This window comes from Anomaloglossus baeobatrachus, chromosome 8 (genome assembly GCF_048569485.1).
Source record: "Anomaloglossus baeobatrachus isolate aAnoBae1 chromosome 8, aAnoBae1.hap1, whole genome shotgun sequence".
Taxonomy (NCBI): Eukaryota; Metazoa; Chordata; class Amphibia; order Anura; family Aromobatidae; genus Anomaloglossus; species Anomaloglossus baeobatrachus.
In genome coordinates this window covers 11,065,143-11,083,257 of record NC_134360.1, presented here as the reverse complement: position 1 = coordinate 11,083,257, position 18,115 = coordinate 11,065,143, and the positions used below count along the sequence as shown (strand labels likewise).

Sequence of the window (18,115 nt, the reverse complement as noted above, 5' to 3'; positions counted from 1 at the left end):
AACAGCTAATTTCCCAGAGGATTAAAGAATCAGCTGCTGAATTCAACAGGTCGGGTCCTTCTCTCCCCTGACATTATCTGTTGGGGGAGAGTCGGAGGCCGATATCGGCGGCTTCAGCTGATTTTAGTCTATTTTTATTGTGGCCTTTAGGCTATGTGCGCACGTTGCGTTCTGCCGTGTCAAATATTCTGCTGCGTTTTGTCACGCATGTGCATTTCAAAACGTGGCCAAAACGTTGCGTTTTTGGATGTATTTTGAATGCAGAATTCATGCTTTCTGGATGCTTGCTCTCCCACAAAAGAAGTGACATGTTGCTTTTTAGAACTCATTGATTTTTGTCAAAAATTTGGCATCCAAAACGCTGCGTTTTAAAACGCAACGTGCGCATGGAATTTGATAAATTCTCATAGACTTTGCTGGGGATGCAGAACGCATGCGTTTACGCTGCAGTTTAAAACGCTGATTAAACGCATGAAAAAACGCAACATGTGCACATAGCCTTAAAATTACATAGCTACTTTCTTTCAAGAACAGCTCCACACCTTGTGCACAGGTTGCATGCGGTATTGCGAGTGCAGCCTCAGCCAATGCACTGGTGAAATGAAGCAGCCATTTTTTTCTCTCCAATCCTCGGCTACCACTTTACACTTTGCACATCTTGGATCCCTTTCAGCTTTATCTTTCACAAGTTAAAGGGATTGTCCAGTGCGAGCCGTGTATCAGCTATTCACAGGTGATAACGTATTGATCAGTTGGGTGCGGCACCGATCGGCAGGCCTGGGCTTGTAGGATGGAGCAGCAGTGCACATACCTCGATGCTCCCTTAATTCCCTATTTCTTCAGCGCTCTATTGGGAGACCCAGACGATTGGGGTATAGCTACTGCCCTCCGGAGGCCACACAAAGCACTACACTAAAAAGTGCAAGGCCCCTCCCCTTCTGGCTATACCCCCCCGTGGTATCACGGGTTCTCCAGTTTTCAAGCTTTGTGCGAAGGAGGTCAGACATCCATGCATAGCTCCACAGATTTTAGTCAGCAGTAGCTGCTGACTATTTCGGATGGAAGAAAAGAGGGCCCATATAGGGCCCCCAGCATGCTCCCTTCTCACCCGTGGATGGTGTTGTAAGGTTGAGGTACCTATTGCTGGTACGGAGGCTGGAGCCCACATGCTGCTTTCCTTCCACATCCCCCTGAGGGGCTCTGAGGAAGTGGGATCCTGCCGGCCTCAAAGCTCTGACGCCGGGCTCCATCCACAGACCCATTTGAACCTGCTGGATACGGAGCTGGAGTACCGTTCAGGGACATGGCCCTGCACCATTACAGGTACTCTGTGTCCCCGTACACACAGGCACAGCACACTCCAGACTTGCTGGGTGTGCTAGTGCGCCGGGGACAGTAAAGGGTTACAGTCACTGCAGCTTTGCTGAGTGACTTTGTGTTTTGGGAACTACCGCGCCGGACGCTCCGGGAGCGGCGGCGCGGCTGGGACTTGTAGTTCGCCGGGGACTGGGCGCCGACCGCGCTTTTACGGCGGCGGCGCTTATAAATCCAGTCCCCGGCTTCTGCGGCCTAGTGCCGCTTCGTTCCCGCCCCCTCCCTGTCACTCAGGGAAGGGGACAGACGCTGAGCAATCAGCAGCACCGAGGGCTGGAGCTTTATTTACATGCTCCAGCCCTCTCACTGCACACTGTCGGACGCCGGATTCCCGCTCTGCCTTGGGGGCACGCCCACGGCCCGCCCCTCCTCACACGAGCTGGGGAAGAAGCCGGCAGCCATTACTGCAGTCCGAGCTCGGACTTTCGGCACCAAGGCAGGACGGTGGCGATCATACACCCGCTTATAGGCGGGCGGTAAGAGGCACACATAGTGCTGACCACGATATAACTGCAGTGTGTACATGTGTTGTTTTTTACTGCATAGGTCGCTATATGCCCGCTTGGGGAGCGACACATCAGCAGCAGGAAAGCAGGTGTGCTAAGGCACAGGCTTTCTAGGCTGCTTGTATTGCACGACTGAGGTGTTCATTTGTGTTTATGCTTATATGCTATACATTGCACTGTACAGTCGCTAGTCTTAGCTATATTCTCCTGGAATGGCTAGACTACAGCAGCAGAAAACCAAGGGTGCTGGGGCACAGGTTTTTCTTTTTCGCTCCTAATTGGGAGACCCAGACAATTGGGTGTATAGCTATTGCCTCTGGAGGCCACACAAAGTATTACACTTAAAAGTGTAAGGCCCCTCCCCTTCTGGCTATACACCCCCAGTGGGATCACTGGCTCACCAGTTTTGTGCTTTGTGCGAAGGAGGCAACACATCCACGCATAGCTCCACTTTTTAGTCAGCAGCAGCTGCTGACTATGTCGGATGGAAGAAAAGAGGACACATATAGTGTCCCCAGCATGCTCCCTTCTCACCCCACTGTATGTCGGAGGTGTTTGTAAGGTTGAGGTACCCATTGCGGGTACGGCGGCAGGAGCCCACATGCTGATTCCTTCCCCATCCCTTTTTACAGGGCTCTGGGTGAAGTGGGATTTACCGGTCTCCAGGCACTGAGACCGTGCTCCATCTACAGCCCCTGGAGAAGATGCTGGATGGAGCGGAGTACATCAGGGACATGGCCCTGCTTCCTCAAGGTACTCTGTGTCCCCGTGCATTTGGCGCTCACACCGCAGCATGCTGGGTGTTGTAGTGCGCCGGGGGACATCAGCGCTGCGGCGCCTGTGCCATGGCCTCATTCAGCTTCGCTGAAGCAGGCTCACTTATGGGAATTGGTCGCGCCGGCCGCTGGGACTGCGGCGCGGCTGGCACTTGTAGTGCGCCGGGGACTTCAGCGCGGCCTGCGCTTTTACGGCGGCCGCGCTGATAACTAGAGTCCCCGGCTTTTGCGGCCTGCTTCCGTTCGTTCCCGCCCCCAGACCTGCCAGTCAGGAGAGGGGCGGGACGCTGGCCACTTCTAGGCATCGGTCGCGCCGGCCGCTGGGACTGCGGCGCGGCTGGCACTTGTGGTGCGCCGGGGACTTCAGCGCGGCCTGCGCTTTTACGGCGGCCGCGCTGATAACTAGAGTCCCCGGCTTTTGCGGCCTGCTTCCGTTCGTTCCCGCCCCCAGACCTGCCAGTCAGGAGAGGGGCGGGACGCTGGCCACTTCTAGGCATCGGTCGCGCCGGCCGCTGGGACTGCGGCGCGGCTGGCACTTGTGGTGCGCCGGGGACTTCAGCGCGGCCCGCGCTTTTACGGCGGCCGCGCTGTTAACTCGAGTCCCCGGCTTCTGGGCCTAGTCTCCCTTCGTTACCGCCCACAGCCCTGACAGTCAGGGTAGGGGCGTGACGCTGCATAGCACAGCAGCGCTGAGAGCTGGAGTATGTTTTGCATACTCCACCCCTCTCACTGTGTGCACTGTGAATCCGGATTCCCGCACTTTCTCAGGCACGCCCACGGCTTCCTTCTCTACAAGGACGCCGGCAGCCATTAGTGTCAGTTTCTGTACGAACAGAGACAAGTGTGGAAGACCCTGGCATTCTGATAGTCACACAATCGCTGCAACAGGCGTTAAGCAGCACCTGTGGTGCTAACCCCACTAGTGCAGAAGTGCACTTATAGATATGCTTGTACTATATACATTGCACTGTTTGGTCGCACGTTGTATATACCCTCCTGGATTATGCGGAGGAGTTATCAGCATATTCTCTGTGTAAAACAAAGGTGCAGAACCACATGTTTTTCTATACAGCTGGTACAGCATGTACGGCTATACGGCCGGCAGGTTACATAGACTCCCATTGTATGCACTAATGGCCAGGGGATGAGGACGGTGTCTGCAGTATTTACTGACAGTTTTTCTGAGACTATGGCTATGATACTAGAAGCCTAGCAGTCCGGACATGTCTCTCACAATATGGGCACTGTTGAATCATTGATCCATGGCCCCCCTCAGTGTGAACAACTAACAGCTCCGGGAATGTCACACGCATCCCAGAGTCACGGCTCTGCACGGACGTCAGTCCCAGACAGCCTAAGCGGGCTCACTATGAGCGGCCTCGGTTTCATCAGGGTCCTAGCAGAAGGACTCGCTGTGTAATGAGGCGGAAGTAGCGGCTCAGGATTCTGATCCTGAGACCGCTCTCAATCTGGATACACCTGATCGTGACGCCATAGTAAATAATCTTATAGCGTCCATCTATAGAATGTGGGTTATTTCTCACAGCTCCTCCAGTGGAGGAGTCAGCTTCACGTATTTTTCTGGACCACTCTGCCTTCAGAGAGGCAGTCCAGGAACACCACGCTTATCCAGATATGCGCTTCTCCAAACGGCTTAGGATACACGTTATCCCTGTCCCCTGACTTGGTCAGGGACTGGACCCAGTGTCTCAAGCGGCATCCTCCAATCTCCAGGCTTGTAGCTAGATCCATAGTTGCAGTGGGAGATGGAACTGCTGTTGGCTCCGGCATTCTTTCCCTTGGGGCACTCCAAGCTATTTCAGCTTGTCTTACACAGATTGACACGGTTACACGTACATCTGTGCCGCAGGTGGCATCCTTAACCTCTCAAATGTCTGCATTTGCTTCTTACGCGATTCAGATTGTCCTGGACTCTGCGAACCGTGCGGCGGTAGCCTCCGCTACTCCGTGTTTTTAAGCAGAGCCTGGTCTGCTCGTTAAGTGAATGGAAGGCAGATTCTGCTTCCAAAAAAGGTTGCCTACCAGTTGCCTTTTTCTGCTGACCGACTGTTTGGTGAATGTAACCATTAAACAGTCCAGGGGTAAGGATTCATCCTTTCCTCAGCCCGGACACAACAAACCCCAACAGAGCAAGAGGCAGTCGGGGTTTTCGGCCTTTTCGAGGCTCGGGCAGGTCCCATTTTTCCTCGTCCACTGTGGACTCAAAAGGATCAGAGGAGCTCAGGTTCTTAGCGGGCTCAGTCACGCCCAAAAAATCGACAGTCTGAAAACCCGCTTCCAAGGCGGCTTCCTCATGACTTGCGGCCTCGGTCGGTAGCAGGCTCTCCCGCCTTGGCGATATTTAGCTGCCATAGGTCAATGACCATTGAGTGTGAGACATTCTCTCTCACGGGTACAGGATAGAGCTCACTTCTCGTCCTCCAACTCGATTCTTCAGAATTTCTCCACCTCCCGGCCGAGCCGCTGCTCTTCTGCAAACGGGGTGCACTCTATAGGCAGAAAGAGTGATGACCCCCGTTCCTCTTCAGGAACAAGGTCACGGTTTTTACCCCAAATTCTTTGCGGTACCGATAACAACGGGCCGTTCCATCCCGTTCTGGATCTAAAAATGCTCAGCAAGCTCGTGGACACCAGGCGGTTCCGGATGGAATCACTCCGCCTCAAGGTCCCAAGGATATTTCCTAGCATCATTAGGCATCAAGGATGCTTATCCACACGTGCCGATTGATCCAGAGCACTAGCGTGTCTACGCTTCGTTATAGGAGACGAACACCTTCTGTTCGTAGCTCTACCTTCCGGCTAGCGACATTCCCACTGGTCTTCGCCAAGGTCAGGGCAGCAGTAGTCACAGTCCTGCACTCTCAGAGTCACTCTGTGATCCCGTATTTAGACGATCTACTTGTCAAGGCACTCTCTTGGGAAACATGCCAACACTGCCCGAACGTTGCGCTGGAGACTCTCTAAAGTTTTGGGTGGATCATCAACTTTTCAAAGTCAGATCCGACCCCGACCCTATCGATAACATATCTAGGCATAGAGTTTCCTACTCTCTCAGCGATAGTGAAGCTTCCGCTAGACAAACAGCATTCACTACGGGCTGCAAGCTCTTCTTTAAGAACCAGTCGCACACATTGAGACGCCTCATGCACTTCCTACGTAAGATGGTAGCAATGGAGGCAGTTCCTTTCGCGCAGTTTTACTGCGTCCACTACAATGGGACATTCTCCGCCAATGGGACGAGGAGTCGACGTCCCTCAACAGAGTCGTCGTTCTTTCTCAGGCGGCCAAGGAATCTCTACGGTGGTGGCTTCTTCCCACCTCTTGGTTAAAAAAGAAGGTCCTTCCTATCCCCATCCTGGGCGATAGTTACGACAGACGCGAGTCTATCAGGGTGGGGAGCAGTTTCTCTCCACTACAGCGCTCAGGGTACGTGGACTCAGCAAGAGTCCACCCTTCAGATCAATGTTCTTGAACACAGAGCAGTGTATCTTGCCCTACAAACCTTCCAACAGCGGCTGGAAAGCAAGCATATCCGACTTCAGTCGGACAGCTCCACAGCGGTGGCATACATCAACCACCAAGGAAGAACGCGCAACCGGCAAGCCTTCTAGGAAGTCCGGCAGGTTCTGATGTGGGTGGAAGACACGGCATCCACCATATCCACAATTCACATCCCAAGTGTGGAAACTAGGAAGCTGACTTCCTAAGTCGCTGAGGTGTGGCCGAAAGAGGATGGTCTCCTCACCCGGACGGGTTTCAGGAGATCTGGCGCCGCTGACAGAGGCCGGACGTCGATCTAATGGCGTCACGGCACAACAACAATGTGCCAGCTTCATGGCACGGTTTCACAATCATCGAGCTCTGGCGGCAAACGCCTTAGTTCAGCATTGGTCGCAGTTCCAGCTACCTTAGGTGCCACCTCTGGCATTGTTGCCCAGAGTACTGCGCTAGATCAAGACCGACTGCGGCCGCGCCATCCTCGTCGCTACAGATTGGCCGAGGATGTTGTGGTACTCGGTTCTGTGGTGCCTCACGGTAGGCTAACCGGGGGCACTACCAGACCAATCAGACTGGCTGTCTCAAGGGCCATTCTTCCATTTGAACAGGACGTGGAAGATATTCTTATCTCGGTGCTCGGCGCAGGGTGTTTCTCCCTGGCCGGTTGCATCGTCTATGTTTCCTTCCTTCCTGCAATCTAGGTAGGAAAATGGGTTGTCGCTCAGTTCCCTTTAGGGACAAGTCTCAGCGCTATCTGTATTTTTCAGAAACGACGACTTCCTCAGGTACGCTCGTTCCTACGGGGAGTTTGTCTTCTCAGCACTCCGTACAAGCGGCCGTTAGAGCCCTGAGATCTGAACAAGGTTCTAATTGCTCTCCAGATGCCGCCTTTCGAGCCTTTGAAAGATGTCTCCCTTCCCGCTTTTCACGGGAAGTGGCCTTCTAGTAACGGTCTCGTCTCTTAGGACAGTGTCCGAGCTAGCAACGCTCTCATACAAACTCCCTTCCTGGTCCTTCACCAGGACAGGGTAGTTCTGCGTCCGGTTCCGGAATTTCTCCCTAAGGTGGTATCCCACTTTCATATCAATCAGGATATCACCTCACCTTCTTTGTGTCCTCGTCCAGTCCACCAATTTCAGAAAGATTTGCATCTGTTGGTTCTGGTGAGAGCACTCAGGTTCTACTTCCCGCATGGCGCTCCTGCGCCACCCGGATGCACTCTTTGTCCTTGTCGCTGGTCGGCGTAAACAGTCGCAAGCTTCCAAATCCACCCTTGCTCGGGGGATCGAGGAACCAATTCTTGAAACCTACAGTTCTACTGGGCTTCTGGTTCTCTCAAGGCCGAAGGCCCATTCTATCAGAGCCGTGGGTGCATCCTGGACATTACGGCACCAGGCTACGGCTCAGCAGGTGTGTCAGGCACCTACCTGATTGGGTCTGCATACTTTTACCAAGCATTTTCAGGTGCATACCTACGCTTCGGCAGACGCCAGCCTAGGTAGATAAGTCCTTCAGGCGGCAATTGCCCACCTGTAGGAAAGGGCTGTTTGACGGCCCTATCACGAGGTATTCTTTTACCCTCCCAGGGACTGCTTTTGGACGTCCCAATTGTCTGGGTCTCCCAATTAGGAGCGAAAAAGAAGGGAATTTTGTTTACTTACCGTAAATTCCTTTTCTTCTAGCTCCAATTGGGAGACCCAGCACCCGCCCTGTTTTCTCTGGGTTTTTCTGTTTTTTCGGGTACACATGTTGTTCATGTGGTATGGTTCAGTTCTCCGATGTTTCCTCGGATTAAATTGGTCTTTAAACCAGTTATTGGCTTTCCTCCTTCTTGCTTTGGCACTAAAACTGGTGAGCCAGTGATCCCACTGGGGGTGTATAGCCAGAAGGGGAGGGGCCTTACACTTTTAAGTGTAATACTTTGTGTGGCCTCCAGAGGCAATAGCTATACACCCAATTGTCTGGGTCTCCCAATTGGAGCTAGAAGAAAAGGAATTTACGGTAAGTAAACAAAATTCCCTTCTTTTTCTATGCTGCTTGTATTGCATGGGCTGCACTGTGCATTTGTACTTGTGCTTGTATGCTATACATTGCACTGTATGGTCACTCTTTAGGGCTATATTCCCCTAGATGACTAGTATGCAGCAGCAGAAGAGCAGGGGTGCCAGGGCACAGGCTTCTATGCTGCTTGTATTGCTTGTGCTGCAGTGGTCTTTTGTACTTTATGCCTGTATGCTATACATTGCAATGTACGGTCACCAATCTTGGCTATATACTTCTAGATAGCTAGTCGGCAGCGGCAAAAAAGCAACACAGATTTCAGTGCTGTTTTTACTACATGGGATGCTGTTCATGACACCGTCCCATTGTGTGCATGCTCCCCTGTAGCACGTCGTCTGCCGGGGTCTCTAGCACTTCGTCTGCCGGGGCTCTACTAGTTGTGGCCAAAGAAACCTCCTGTCAACCCTGTCCATGGACAGGGACGGAGTAGTCATAATATAGAGACTTGCACCCATGGGCAATCTACTTGACCAAAAGGGCAGCTCTTCAGGGCTTTGATACTGACATCGCTCTCAATCCGGATACTCCGGATGGTAACGCCATACGGAATGATCCTATACCGTCCATCAATGGAAGGTTGGATCTTTCCCCCTCAGCTCCCCCAGTGGAGATGGGAGACGAACAGGAGAAGTTCCTTTTCAGTATCTCGCGCAGATATTGAGTATTTTTCTGGCCACGCTGACTTCAGAGAAGCAGTCCAGGAACACCACGCTTACCAGATAAGCGTCTTCTCCAAACGTTTTTAGGATACACGTTATCCCTTTTCCCCTGACGTGGTCAGCGCTGGACCCAGGGTCCAAAGGTGGATTCTCCAATCTCCAGGCTTGCATATAGAGCCATAGTTGCACTGGAGATGGGGCTTCACTTAAAGATGCCATTCACAGACAGATGGACTCTGGTTGAAATCTGTCTAGGAGGCTATCGGCGTGTCGGTTGCTCCGGCATCCACAGCCGTTTTGGCAACCTAACCTTTTCAGCTGTTCTTGCGCAGCTGACCTTGAGCAGGGACATCTGTACCGCAGAGGCGTCCGTAACCCCGCAATGTCTGCACTGCGACTTACCCTGTTAATACTGTCCTAAAAGTACAGTCGAGGTTTCGGTCCTTCCCAAGCTCCGGCAGGTCCCAATTGTCCTCGTGCAAAAGGGCTACAAAACCTCAGACGGGCTCAGATTCCGGCCGGGCTCAATCTCGCCCAAGGAAGGCAGTCGGAGGAACCGCTACCAAGGCGGTCTCCTCAGGACTCTCAGCTCTCTCTCTCTCTCCGCATCCGCGGTTGATGGCAGACTCCCCCGCCTTTGGCGACATTTAGCTGCCACAGGTCACAGACCGGTGGGTGACGGACATTGTGCTCACGTGCACAGGACAGTGTTCTGTTCTCGTCCTCCGACTCCATTCTTCAGAACGGCCCCACCTCTCCACCGAGCAGATGCCCTGCTGCAGGCGGTGGACGCTCTAAGAGCAGAAGGAGTGGTGATCCCTGTTCCCCCTCAGGAACGAGGGCGAGGGTTTGTACTCCAATCTCTTTGTGGCTCCAAAAATGGACGGTTCCTTCCGTCCTGTTCTGGTCCTGAAACTGCTCAACGAGCATGCGAACGCCAGGCGGTTCCGGATGGAATCCCTCCGATCCGTCATTACCTCAATGTCTCGAGGAGACTTCCTTGCCTCAACAGACATCAAAGATGCCTATCTCCACGTGCCAATTGCTACGGAGCACCAACGTTTTCTACGTTTTGTGATAGGAGACGAACATCTTCAGTTCGTAGCTCTGCCATTCAGTCTGGCGACAGCCCCACGGGTGTTCACCAAGGTCTGGGCAGCAGTGGTAGCAGTCTTGCACTCTCAGGGACACCCGGTGATCCCGTACTTGGACGATCTACTCGTCAAAGCACCCTCTCTCGAGGCATGCCAACGCAGCCTGAATGTTACGCTGCTCCAGACTTTCGGGTGGATCATCAATTTGGCAAGGTCGAATCTGTCTCCGACTCAATCACTAACGGATCTCGGCATGGAGTTTCATACTCTATCAGCCATAGTGAAGCTTCCGCTGAACCAGCAGCGTTCACTGCAGACAGAGGTGCAGTCTCTCCTTCAAGGCCAGTCGCACCCCTTAAGGCGCCTCATGCACTTCCTAAGGAAGATGGTGGCAGCCATCGAGGCAGTTCTCTTTGCGCAGTTTCATCTGCGCCAACGGCAATGGGACATTCTCCGCCAATGGGACGGGCAGTCAACCTCCCTGGACGGGAAGTCTCCCTTTCCCTGACGGCCGAGGACTCTCTGCAATAGTGGCTTATTCCCACCTCATTGTCATAGCCCCCATCCTGGGCAGTGGTCACGACAGATACGAGTCTGTCAGGGTGGGGAGCAGTTTGTCTCCGCCACATGGCTCAGGGGACGTGGACTCAGCAGGAGTCCACCCTTCAGATCAATGTTCTGGAAATCGGGGCAGGGTATCTTACCCTATTAGCTTTCCAGAAGTGGCTAGAAAGAGAGCAGATCCGAATCCAGTCGGACATCTCCACAGCGGTGGCATACATCAACCACCAAGGAGGGACACGCAGTCAGCAGCCTTCCAGGAAGTCCGGCGAATCCTCATGTGGGTGGAGGACACAGCATCCACCATATCCGCAGTTCACATCCCGGGCGTAGAAAACTGGGAAGCAGACTTCCTCAGTCGCCAGGGCATGGACGCGGGGGAATGGTCCCTTCACCCGGACGTGTTTCAGGAAATCTGTTGCCGCTGGGGGGTGCCGGACGTCGACCTAATGGCGTCTCGGCACACCAACAAGGTCCCGGCATTTATGGCACGATCGCGCGATCACAGAGCTCTGGCGGCAGACGCCTTAGTGCAAGATTGGTCGCAGTTCCGGCTCACATATGTGTTTCCACCTCTGGCACTCTTGCCCAGAGTACTGCGCAAAAATCAGATCCGATTGCAGCCGCGTCATACTCGTCGCACCAGACTGGCCGAGGAGATCGTGGTACCCGGATCTGTGGCAGCTCACGGTCGGCCGACCGGGGTCACTACCAGACCGACCAGACTTACTGTCTCAAGGGCCGTTTTCTCCATCGGAATTCTGCGGCCCTGAACCTGACTGTGTGGCCTTTGTGTCCTGGATCCTAGCGTCTTCAGGATTATCCCAAGGGGTCGTTGCCACCATGAGACAGGCTAGGAAGCCCACGTCTGCTAAGATCTACCACAGAACGTGGAAGATTTTCTTAATCTGGTGCTCTACTCAGGGAGTGTCTCCCTGGCCATTTCCATTGCCTACTTTTCTTTCCTTCCTACAATAGGAGTTAGAAAAGGGCTTGTCGCTAGACTCCCTCAAAGGGCAAGTCTCAGCACTATCCGTGTGTTTTTCAGAAGCGTCTAGCACGTCTTTCTAAGGTGCGCACGTTCCCGCAGGGGGTTTGTCATATCGTACCCCCGTACAAGCGGCCGGTAGATCCATGGGATCTGAACAGGGTTCTAGTTCCTCTCCAGAAGCCGCCTTTCGAGCCTCTGAAGGAAGTTTCCTTTTCTCGCCTGTCACAGAAGGTGGCGTTTCTCGTTGCGATCACATCGCTTCGGCGAGTGTCTGAGCTGGCAGCTCTGTCATCCAAGGCTCCCTTCCTGGTGTTTCACCAGGACAAGGTAGTGCTGCGCATCATTCCGGAGTTTCTCCCTAAGGTCGTATCCTCGTTTCATCTTAATCAGGATATCTCCTTACCGTCCTTTTGCACTCATCCGGTTCACCGGTATGAGAATGTTTACGTTTGCTAGATCTGGTGAGAGCACTCAGAATCTACATTTCCCGCACGGCGCCCATACGCCGTTCCGATGCCCTTGTCGCGGGTACGCGCAAGAGGTTGCAGGCTTCTAAAGCCACCCTGGCTCGATGGATCAAAGAACCAATTCTGGAAGCCTACCGTTCTGCAGGGCTTCCGGTTCTTTCAGGGCTGAAAGCCCATTCAACCAGAGCCGTGGGTGCGTCCTGGGCGCTACGACACCAGGCTTCGGCTCAACAGGTGTGCCAGGCAGCTACCTGGTCGAGTCTGCACACTTTCACCAAACATTATCAGGTGCATACCTATGCTTCGGCGGATGCCAGCTTAGGTAGAAGAGTCCTGCAGGCGGCAGTGACATCCCCGTAGGGGAGGGCTGTTTTGCAGCTCTAACATGAGGTATCTCTTTACCCACCCAGGGACAGCTTTTGGACGTCCCAATCGTCTGGGTCTCCCAATAGAGCGCTGAAGAAGAAGGGAATTTTGTTACTTACCGTAAATTCCTTTTCTTCTAGCTCTTATTGGGAGACCCAGCACCCGCCCTGTTGTCCTTCGGGATTTCTTGGTTGTTTGCGGGTACACATGTTGTTCATGTGGAACGGTTTTTCAGTTCTCCGACGTTATTCGGAGTTAATTTGTTTAAACCAGTTATTGGCTTCCTCCTTCTTGCTTTGGCACTAAAACTGGAGAACCCGTGATACCACGGGGGGGTATAGCCAGAAGGGGAGGGGCCTTGCACTTTTTAGTGTAGTGCTTTGTGTGGCCTCCGGAGGGCAGTAGCTATACCCCAATCGTCTGGGTCTCCCAATAAGAGCTAGAAGAAAAGGAATTTACGGTAAGTAACAAAATTCCCTTCTTTTCCTCTGGCCCGATAGAGAATGAATGGAGCGACGGTTCCGTGTCCCATTTCCAGCTCTATTTTGGAACGAGGATAAAAGTGCTCGGTCAGGGATAAAGTTTCAGCGTTTTGCAGGTCCCATCAGTGGGACACGCACCGATCAGCACATTATCGCCTATCCCACAGGAAAGTGACAATTTTTGTTTTCACTGGACAACCCCTTAAATAGAGCAAATCTTCCAATAACACACGTGGTGCGCACTTTGTGGTTTTCATCGCGGTCTTGCGGACTCCTCGCCGGGGACTGATCTGTTTAGTGTGAATCTTTGTTCCACAGGCGTTATTTGTGAACCCCACGGAAGGCTATGATATTCACTATCCCATCCGCTGCGGCCAGCTCAACATCCATGGTGGACCCGGGGGCTCGCTCACCTCTGTGCTCTCAGACCTGGAGGTTATCTGGTCTCACGTCATACATAAATTCCTGGAAATACAACTGAAGGACTTGAAGGTGCGTCCATCATCTTTAGTAACATTGCCCTCTGGGATGTTGCTAGAAATTTAAAGAGGTTTTTGAAATTTCCCAAATGTTGGACAGTGTGAAGAATGGTACAAAGTAACACGAGAACTTTCACTTACCCAGTGTAAGCACCGCTAGGGCGGGCGCTGCAGCAGTGACGTCCCACGTAAGCGCTGCACCCTCAGTGTAAACCCCATAGATGGCAGCAGTGACGTTACCCCCTGCTCATGTAAGCGCTGCACCCTCAGTGTAAACCCCAGAGATGGTGGCAGTGACATCCCACCTACCCATGTAAGCGCTGCATCCTCAGTGTAAACACAGTAGATGGCAGCAGTAACGTCCCCCCCCCTACTCACGTAAGCGCTGCCCCTTCAGTACAAGCATCATAGATGGCAGCATTGACGCCCCCCCACCCCCCCACTCGCGTAAGCGCTGCACCCTCAGTGCAAGCGTCATAGATGGTTAGGATGCCATCACTGCAGACAAATGGTGACCAACATGACCCCCGGGGCATCAGTGCTGGAACGTCAGAGAGGAATTTAATGTATAAATTTACAGCAGAATCTATACTGACAAAACAATAGGATAAAGAGTTGCACACTAGTCTCAATGTATAGGGGAATAATGAAAAGCAGAACTGCTCTGGGAACAGTAGACTGAAAAATACAATGGACTGTCTGAAAACAGTGAAAAACATGAAAATGGTAAGTGCATAACTGCTATGAATAATAGGAATGAGATGTTTAGCCATTGTATTGATCAATGCAAAGGAGCCCCAAAACCAAACGCCAAGGTAATCTCTATTTTTGGGGACCCTAACCTATGTGTAACGTAACCTCACCTGCAGTTAAAAAACTTGCCCTGTATGGGAAGCAAAGGACCAAGCTATATATGTGAAATAAGACACATGGCTGTGGGTGGGGCAGGGTTCTCAGAAAATGCATACGAATTAGAGAATGTATGTCTGCAACACCATGGTGTGAACAGGGTGCAAGACTCGAAAATATACAGCTAAACAATAGGATAAAGAGTTGCTATACTGACAACTGTTCCCTCAACTCCAGTCCTCCAGAGCCAACAACAGATCATGTTTTCGGGATTTCCTTAGCATTGCCCCGGTGATAATTCCACGCTGAGCTCACGACCTGCTGCTTCTTTCTTGAGGACTGGAGTTGGGGAGCACCAGTTTAAACCATTCTCTCCCTCTTACCAAGTATTTGACATTTTGGAAAAACCCCATTAAATTGAAGTCTGTTCTGTTTCAGAAACTGGTAAGAATTGTGCTGTGTGATCAACGGCATCACAATGCGAGATTATCAGTGTTATGCATGTTATAGGTTCTATGGTATACAGAGACAATCTGTATACCCTTAATTGAAAGTTGGACATCATGGTGGGAGTCCTATTGTTTGGGTCTGAGCTCCCCTCTCTCCTCCTCCTCCTCCTCCTCCTCCTCGGTTAGAAGTCTTCCCTATAGCTATTATTATTATTATTATTATTATTTATTATTATAGCGCCATTTATTCCATGGCGCTTTACAAGTGAAAGAGGGTATACGTACAACAATCATTAACAGTACAAGACAGACTGGTATAGGAGGAGAGAGGACCCTGCTATGAGCAGCTATTGTACTTCTATGATCTGCGGCTTCAGATTGTTTATGGCTGACAGGAAGAAACCTATCACAAGCAGGAGGCAGGGGCAACAAACACAAGCTTCATCACCTGTAGTGACTGCTACTGCAAGAACAGACGCCCTGTACCATCTACCACCGGTGCCATTAGATAGAAGCCGAGCGTTGAGACTCCACTCTGAAATGCCGTTGTCATTAGGGGGACTCTATCAGAGGACATGGCAGATTTCCTAGAAATACAACGCAAATACACAGGAGGAGCTTCTGTATTATTGTTTTGGTTTTCTTTTTTTTTATGACCCATCTTGCAATATATAAGGCAAAAAAAAAAATATATATATATATATATATATATATATATATATATATATATATATATATATATATATATATATATATATATATATATATATATATATATATATATATAATATATAATGTTTGGTTTGTTTTCTGATCCCGGTCACCATGTGGGCTTCAAGCCAAAAATGTGGATTTTGTTAATATATTTCAGCAAATTTTCATCGTGTTTTACATTAACGTTTTTCCCATCTCTTCCAGTATTACAGATGTATATTACTCATCCCTGACATATATAACCGGCAGCACGTGAAAGAAATGGTCAACATGATCCTCACCAAGATGGGATTTTCAGGTGCGTTCGTGTCTTTTAAAGGGGTTGTCAAAAAAAAAAAAAAATACTAATGCATTTTTTTCCAGGGTTCTAAAAACAAGAATTTCAGGCATTTTTATAACTTTTTTGTTTTTTTCCCCCACGCCTAAGGCAAAAATGCAGCCAATGGTGTAATTGGGGGGTAAGGGGTTAACACAGTGAAGTCTCATATTTACATTTTAGGTCAAAAGTAAAATTGAGCAATATATAATTAATATATATATTAAAATATATATTATAATTATTATTATTTATTATTATTTTATTTTCGTTTTAAATTTTATTTTCAAAGTAAATCAAAAAACATTCATCCAATCCATGATTATTTTTTAAAATAAATTGCATTAATGTATTTTCTCTCTCAGGGGTGATCGTCCATCAGGAGTCCGTCTGTGCTGTATACGGCAGTGGTCTGACCAGTGCATGTGTGGTGGACGTTGGGGACCAGAAGACCAGCATTTGCTGTGTGGAGGACGGAATATCTCACCGGAACACCAGGTATGGTTCCATGCGAGCTCCGGTCCCACCTCTATCAGTCGGGGGGAACTCCTTCAGGCAAATGGCAGCGGGACTCTTCTTCTTTCTTCATCGTTCCTTATGGGAGACCCAAACCATGGGGTGTATAGCTTCTGCCTCCGGAGGACACACAAAGTACTACACTCAAACGTGTAGCTCCTCCCTCCTAGCATATACACCCCCTGGTAGCCAGTCCTAGCCAGTTTCAATGCTTTGTGTTCAGGAGGTCACACACACACATGCATTCTTTGATTTTTGATTTTTTGGATTTCAAAGTTTTGGAAGAAAAGCGGGTCCCATCTGGACTCCCGGCATGTCCCTTCTCACCCCACTGTGTCGGCGGTGCTGTTAAGGTTGACTTTACAAGGCTGGAGCCTTCACATGCCGCGCTCCTTCACCATCCCTTGGGGCTCTGGTTTGAAGTGGGAGCCATCACGGTTCTCACTGCTTTGCAGGAGACCGGTCTCCATCCGCAGCCCTGTTCAGGATCCTGTCGGACGGAGCGTTTAACCCCCCCCAGGGACCTGGCACCTGCGTCTCAAAAGCTAAGTATGAGACGTTTTTACCACAGAAAGTGGTCTTTCCAGGGTTCCCTGTACTTTATTTATTGGGGGGAGTGTATTATATGTCTGGGGTAACATTTCCGGCCGGTTCTCCAGTTTTCACTGGAGAACCGCGCCGATGGTGCCTGCACGCTGGCCGCATGTTTAAATCTAGGCCCCGGCTTCGCCTGAGGCCTAGTTTCGGTTTCACTCCCTCTGCATGTCAGTCATGCAGAGGGACGGTGTGGCTCCGCCCAGCGGCTGTTCAGCACAGGGAGCGGACACTCCTCACTGAGGAAGGATTCCCTCCCCTGTATACCTCATTTGCCCGCTCTCAGAGTAGGCCCCGCCCCCTCGCCTGCGCTCCGGTCGCCATTTTCTCAGCGTTCTCAGTGTCTGCATAAGCACAGAGATACCACATTGTGACAAGTTGGGGCCAGGGCTGGGGGACTGGAGGCATGGAAATGTATGTTAAACGGTCTGGCAGCCACAACCTCCAGTTGTGCAGCTGCTTATATTCTTTTGTTTATATACTCTGCTGGGGGTCATTCTGAAGATGCATTCCCTCACAGAGCCCCCACTTCTGCAGCATGTCTCACATCAGAGCAAGGCTGTTCTTAATATGCTGCATGTAGACTCGTACTGCCTGTACTGAGCACATAAACACAGTGGTCCCTCAGCCTGGAGGCTCGTCAGTGGTCCCTCCAGCTGCTCCGGGGGTGCTGAGCATGCATTAGCCCCCTTCTCAGGGCGCTTCTGCTGCTACGGCTCGCTCAGCAAGCTCTTAGAGGTCTCTTCATCTGGTTTCAGACCCCGTCCTCCTAAAATGGAGACGCAGGGTCCCCTGTCCTTCCCCGTCCCGCAGCTCTGATTCACGAGCTGACTCACTGGACGAGGAAGATGTCTTTACTGGGGGCTCGGACGCTACTTAATGTACCATTGATCTGTCCGAAGGTGATGCAGATGCTAATGATTTGATTGCGTCCATTATATTTGTACTGGACCTCAATCCGCCTGTATCAGGGGAGTATCCCTCTCTGGCAGAAAGGCATCAGTATACCTTAAGAGAACAAGGAGTGTGTTCCTTAACCACTCCAGTTTTCAGCCCACTGTGACCAAGCCCAGAGCCTGTCCTGACAGACGCTCCCAAAGCGTGGTTCTGATGACTGTTTCCTCCTTCCACCAGAGGTGGTCAAGGAGTGGGCTCATTCACCAAGGGTGGTCCCTCCGGTGTCTAGTATTTCAGCCCGGATAGTTGTATCAGTGGCTGACGGCACCTCTCTAAGGATCCCCCTGTACATTAATTCTGTACTGGACCTCAATCCGCCAGTATCAGAGGAGCAAACTTCTCTGGCAACAGGACACCAGTTTACCTTGCCTAAGAGAATAAGGAG

At 51.2% G+C, this 18,115-nt stretch overlaps 1 protein-coding gene across 1 annotated transcript in view; it reads left to right on the top strand.

The window, feature by feature from the left end:
- Positions 1 to 18,115, top strand: part of ACTR8 (actin related protein 8) — an 87,437-nt gene that overhangs the window by 10,019 nt on the left and 59,303 nt on the right. The window contains exons 5-7 of the mRNA XM_075321300.1: positions 13,175 to 13,348; positions 15,552 to 15,645; positions 16,029 to 16,161. Of these exons, the coding sequence (XP_075177415.1) occupies positions 13,175 to 13,348; positions 15,552 to 15,645; positions 16,029 to 16,161 (401 nt within the window). The remainder of the gene's footprint in view (positions 1 to 13,174; positions 13,349 to 15,551; positions 15,646 to 16,028; positions 16,162 to 18,115) is intronic.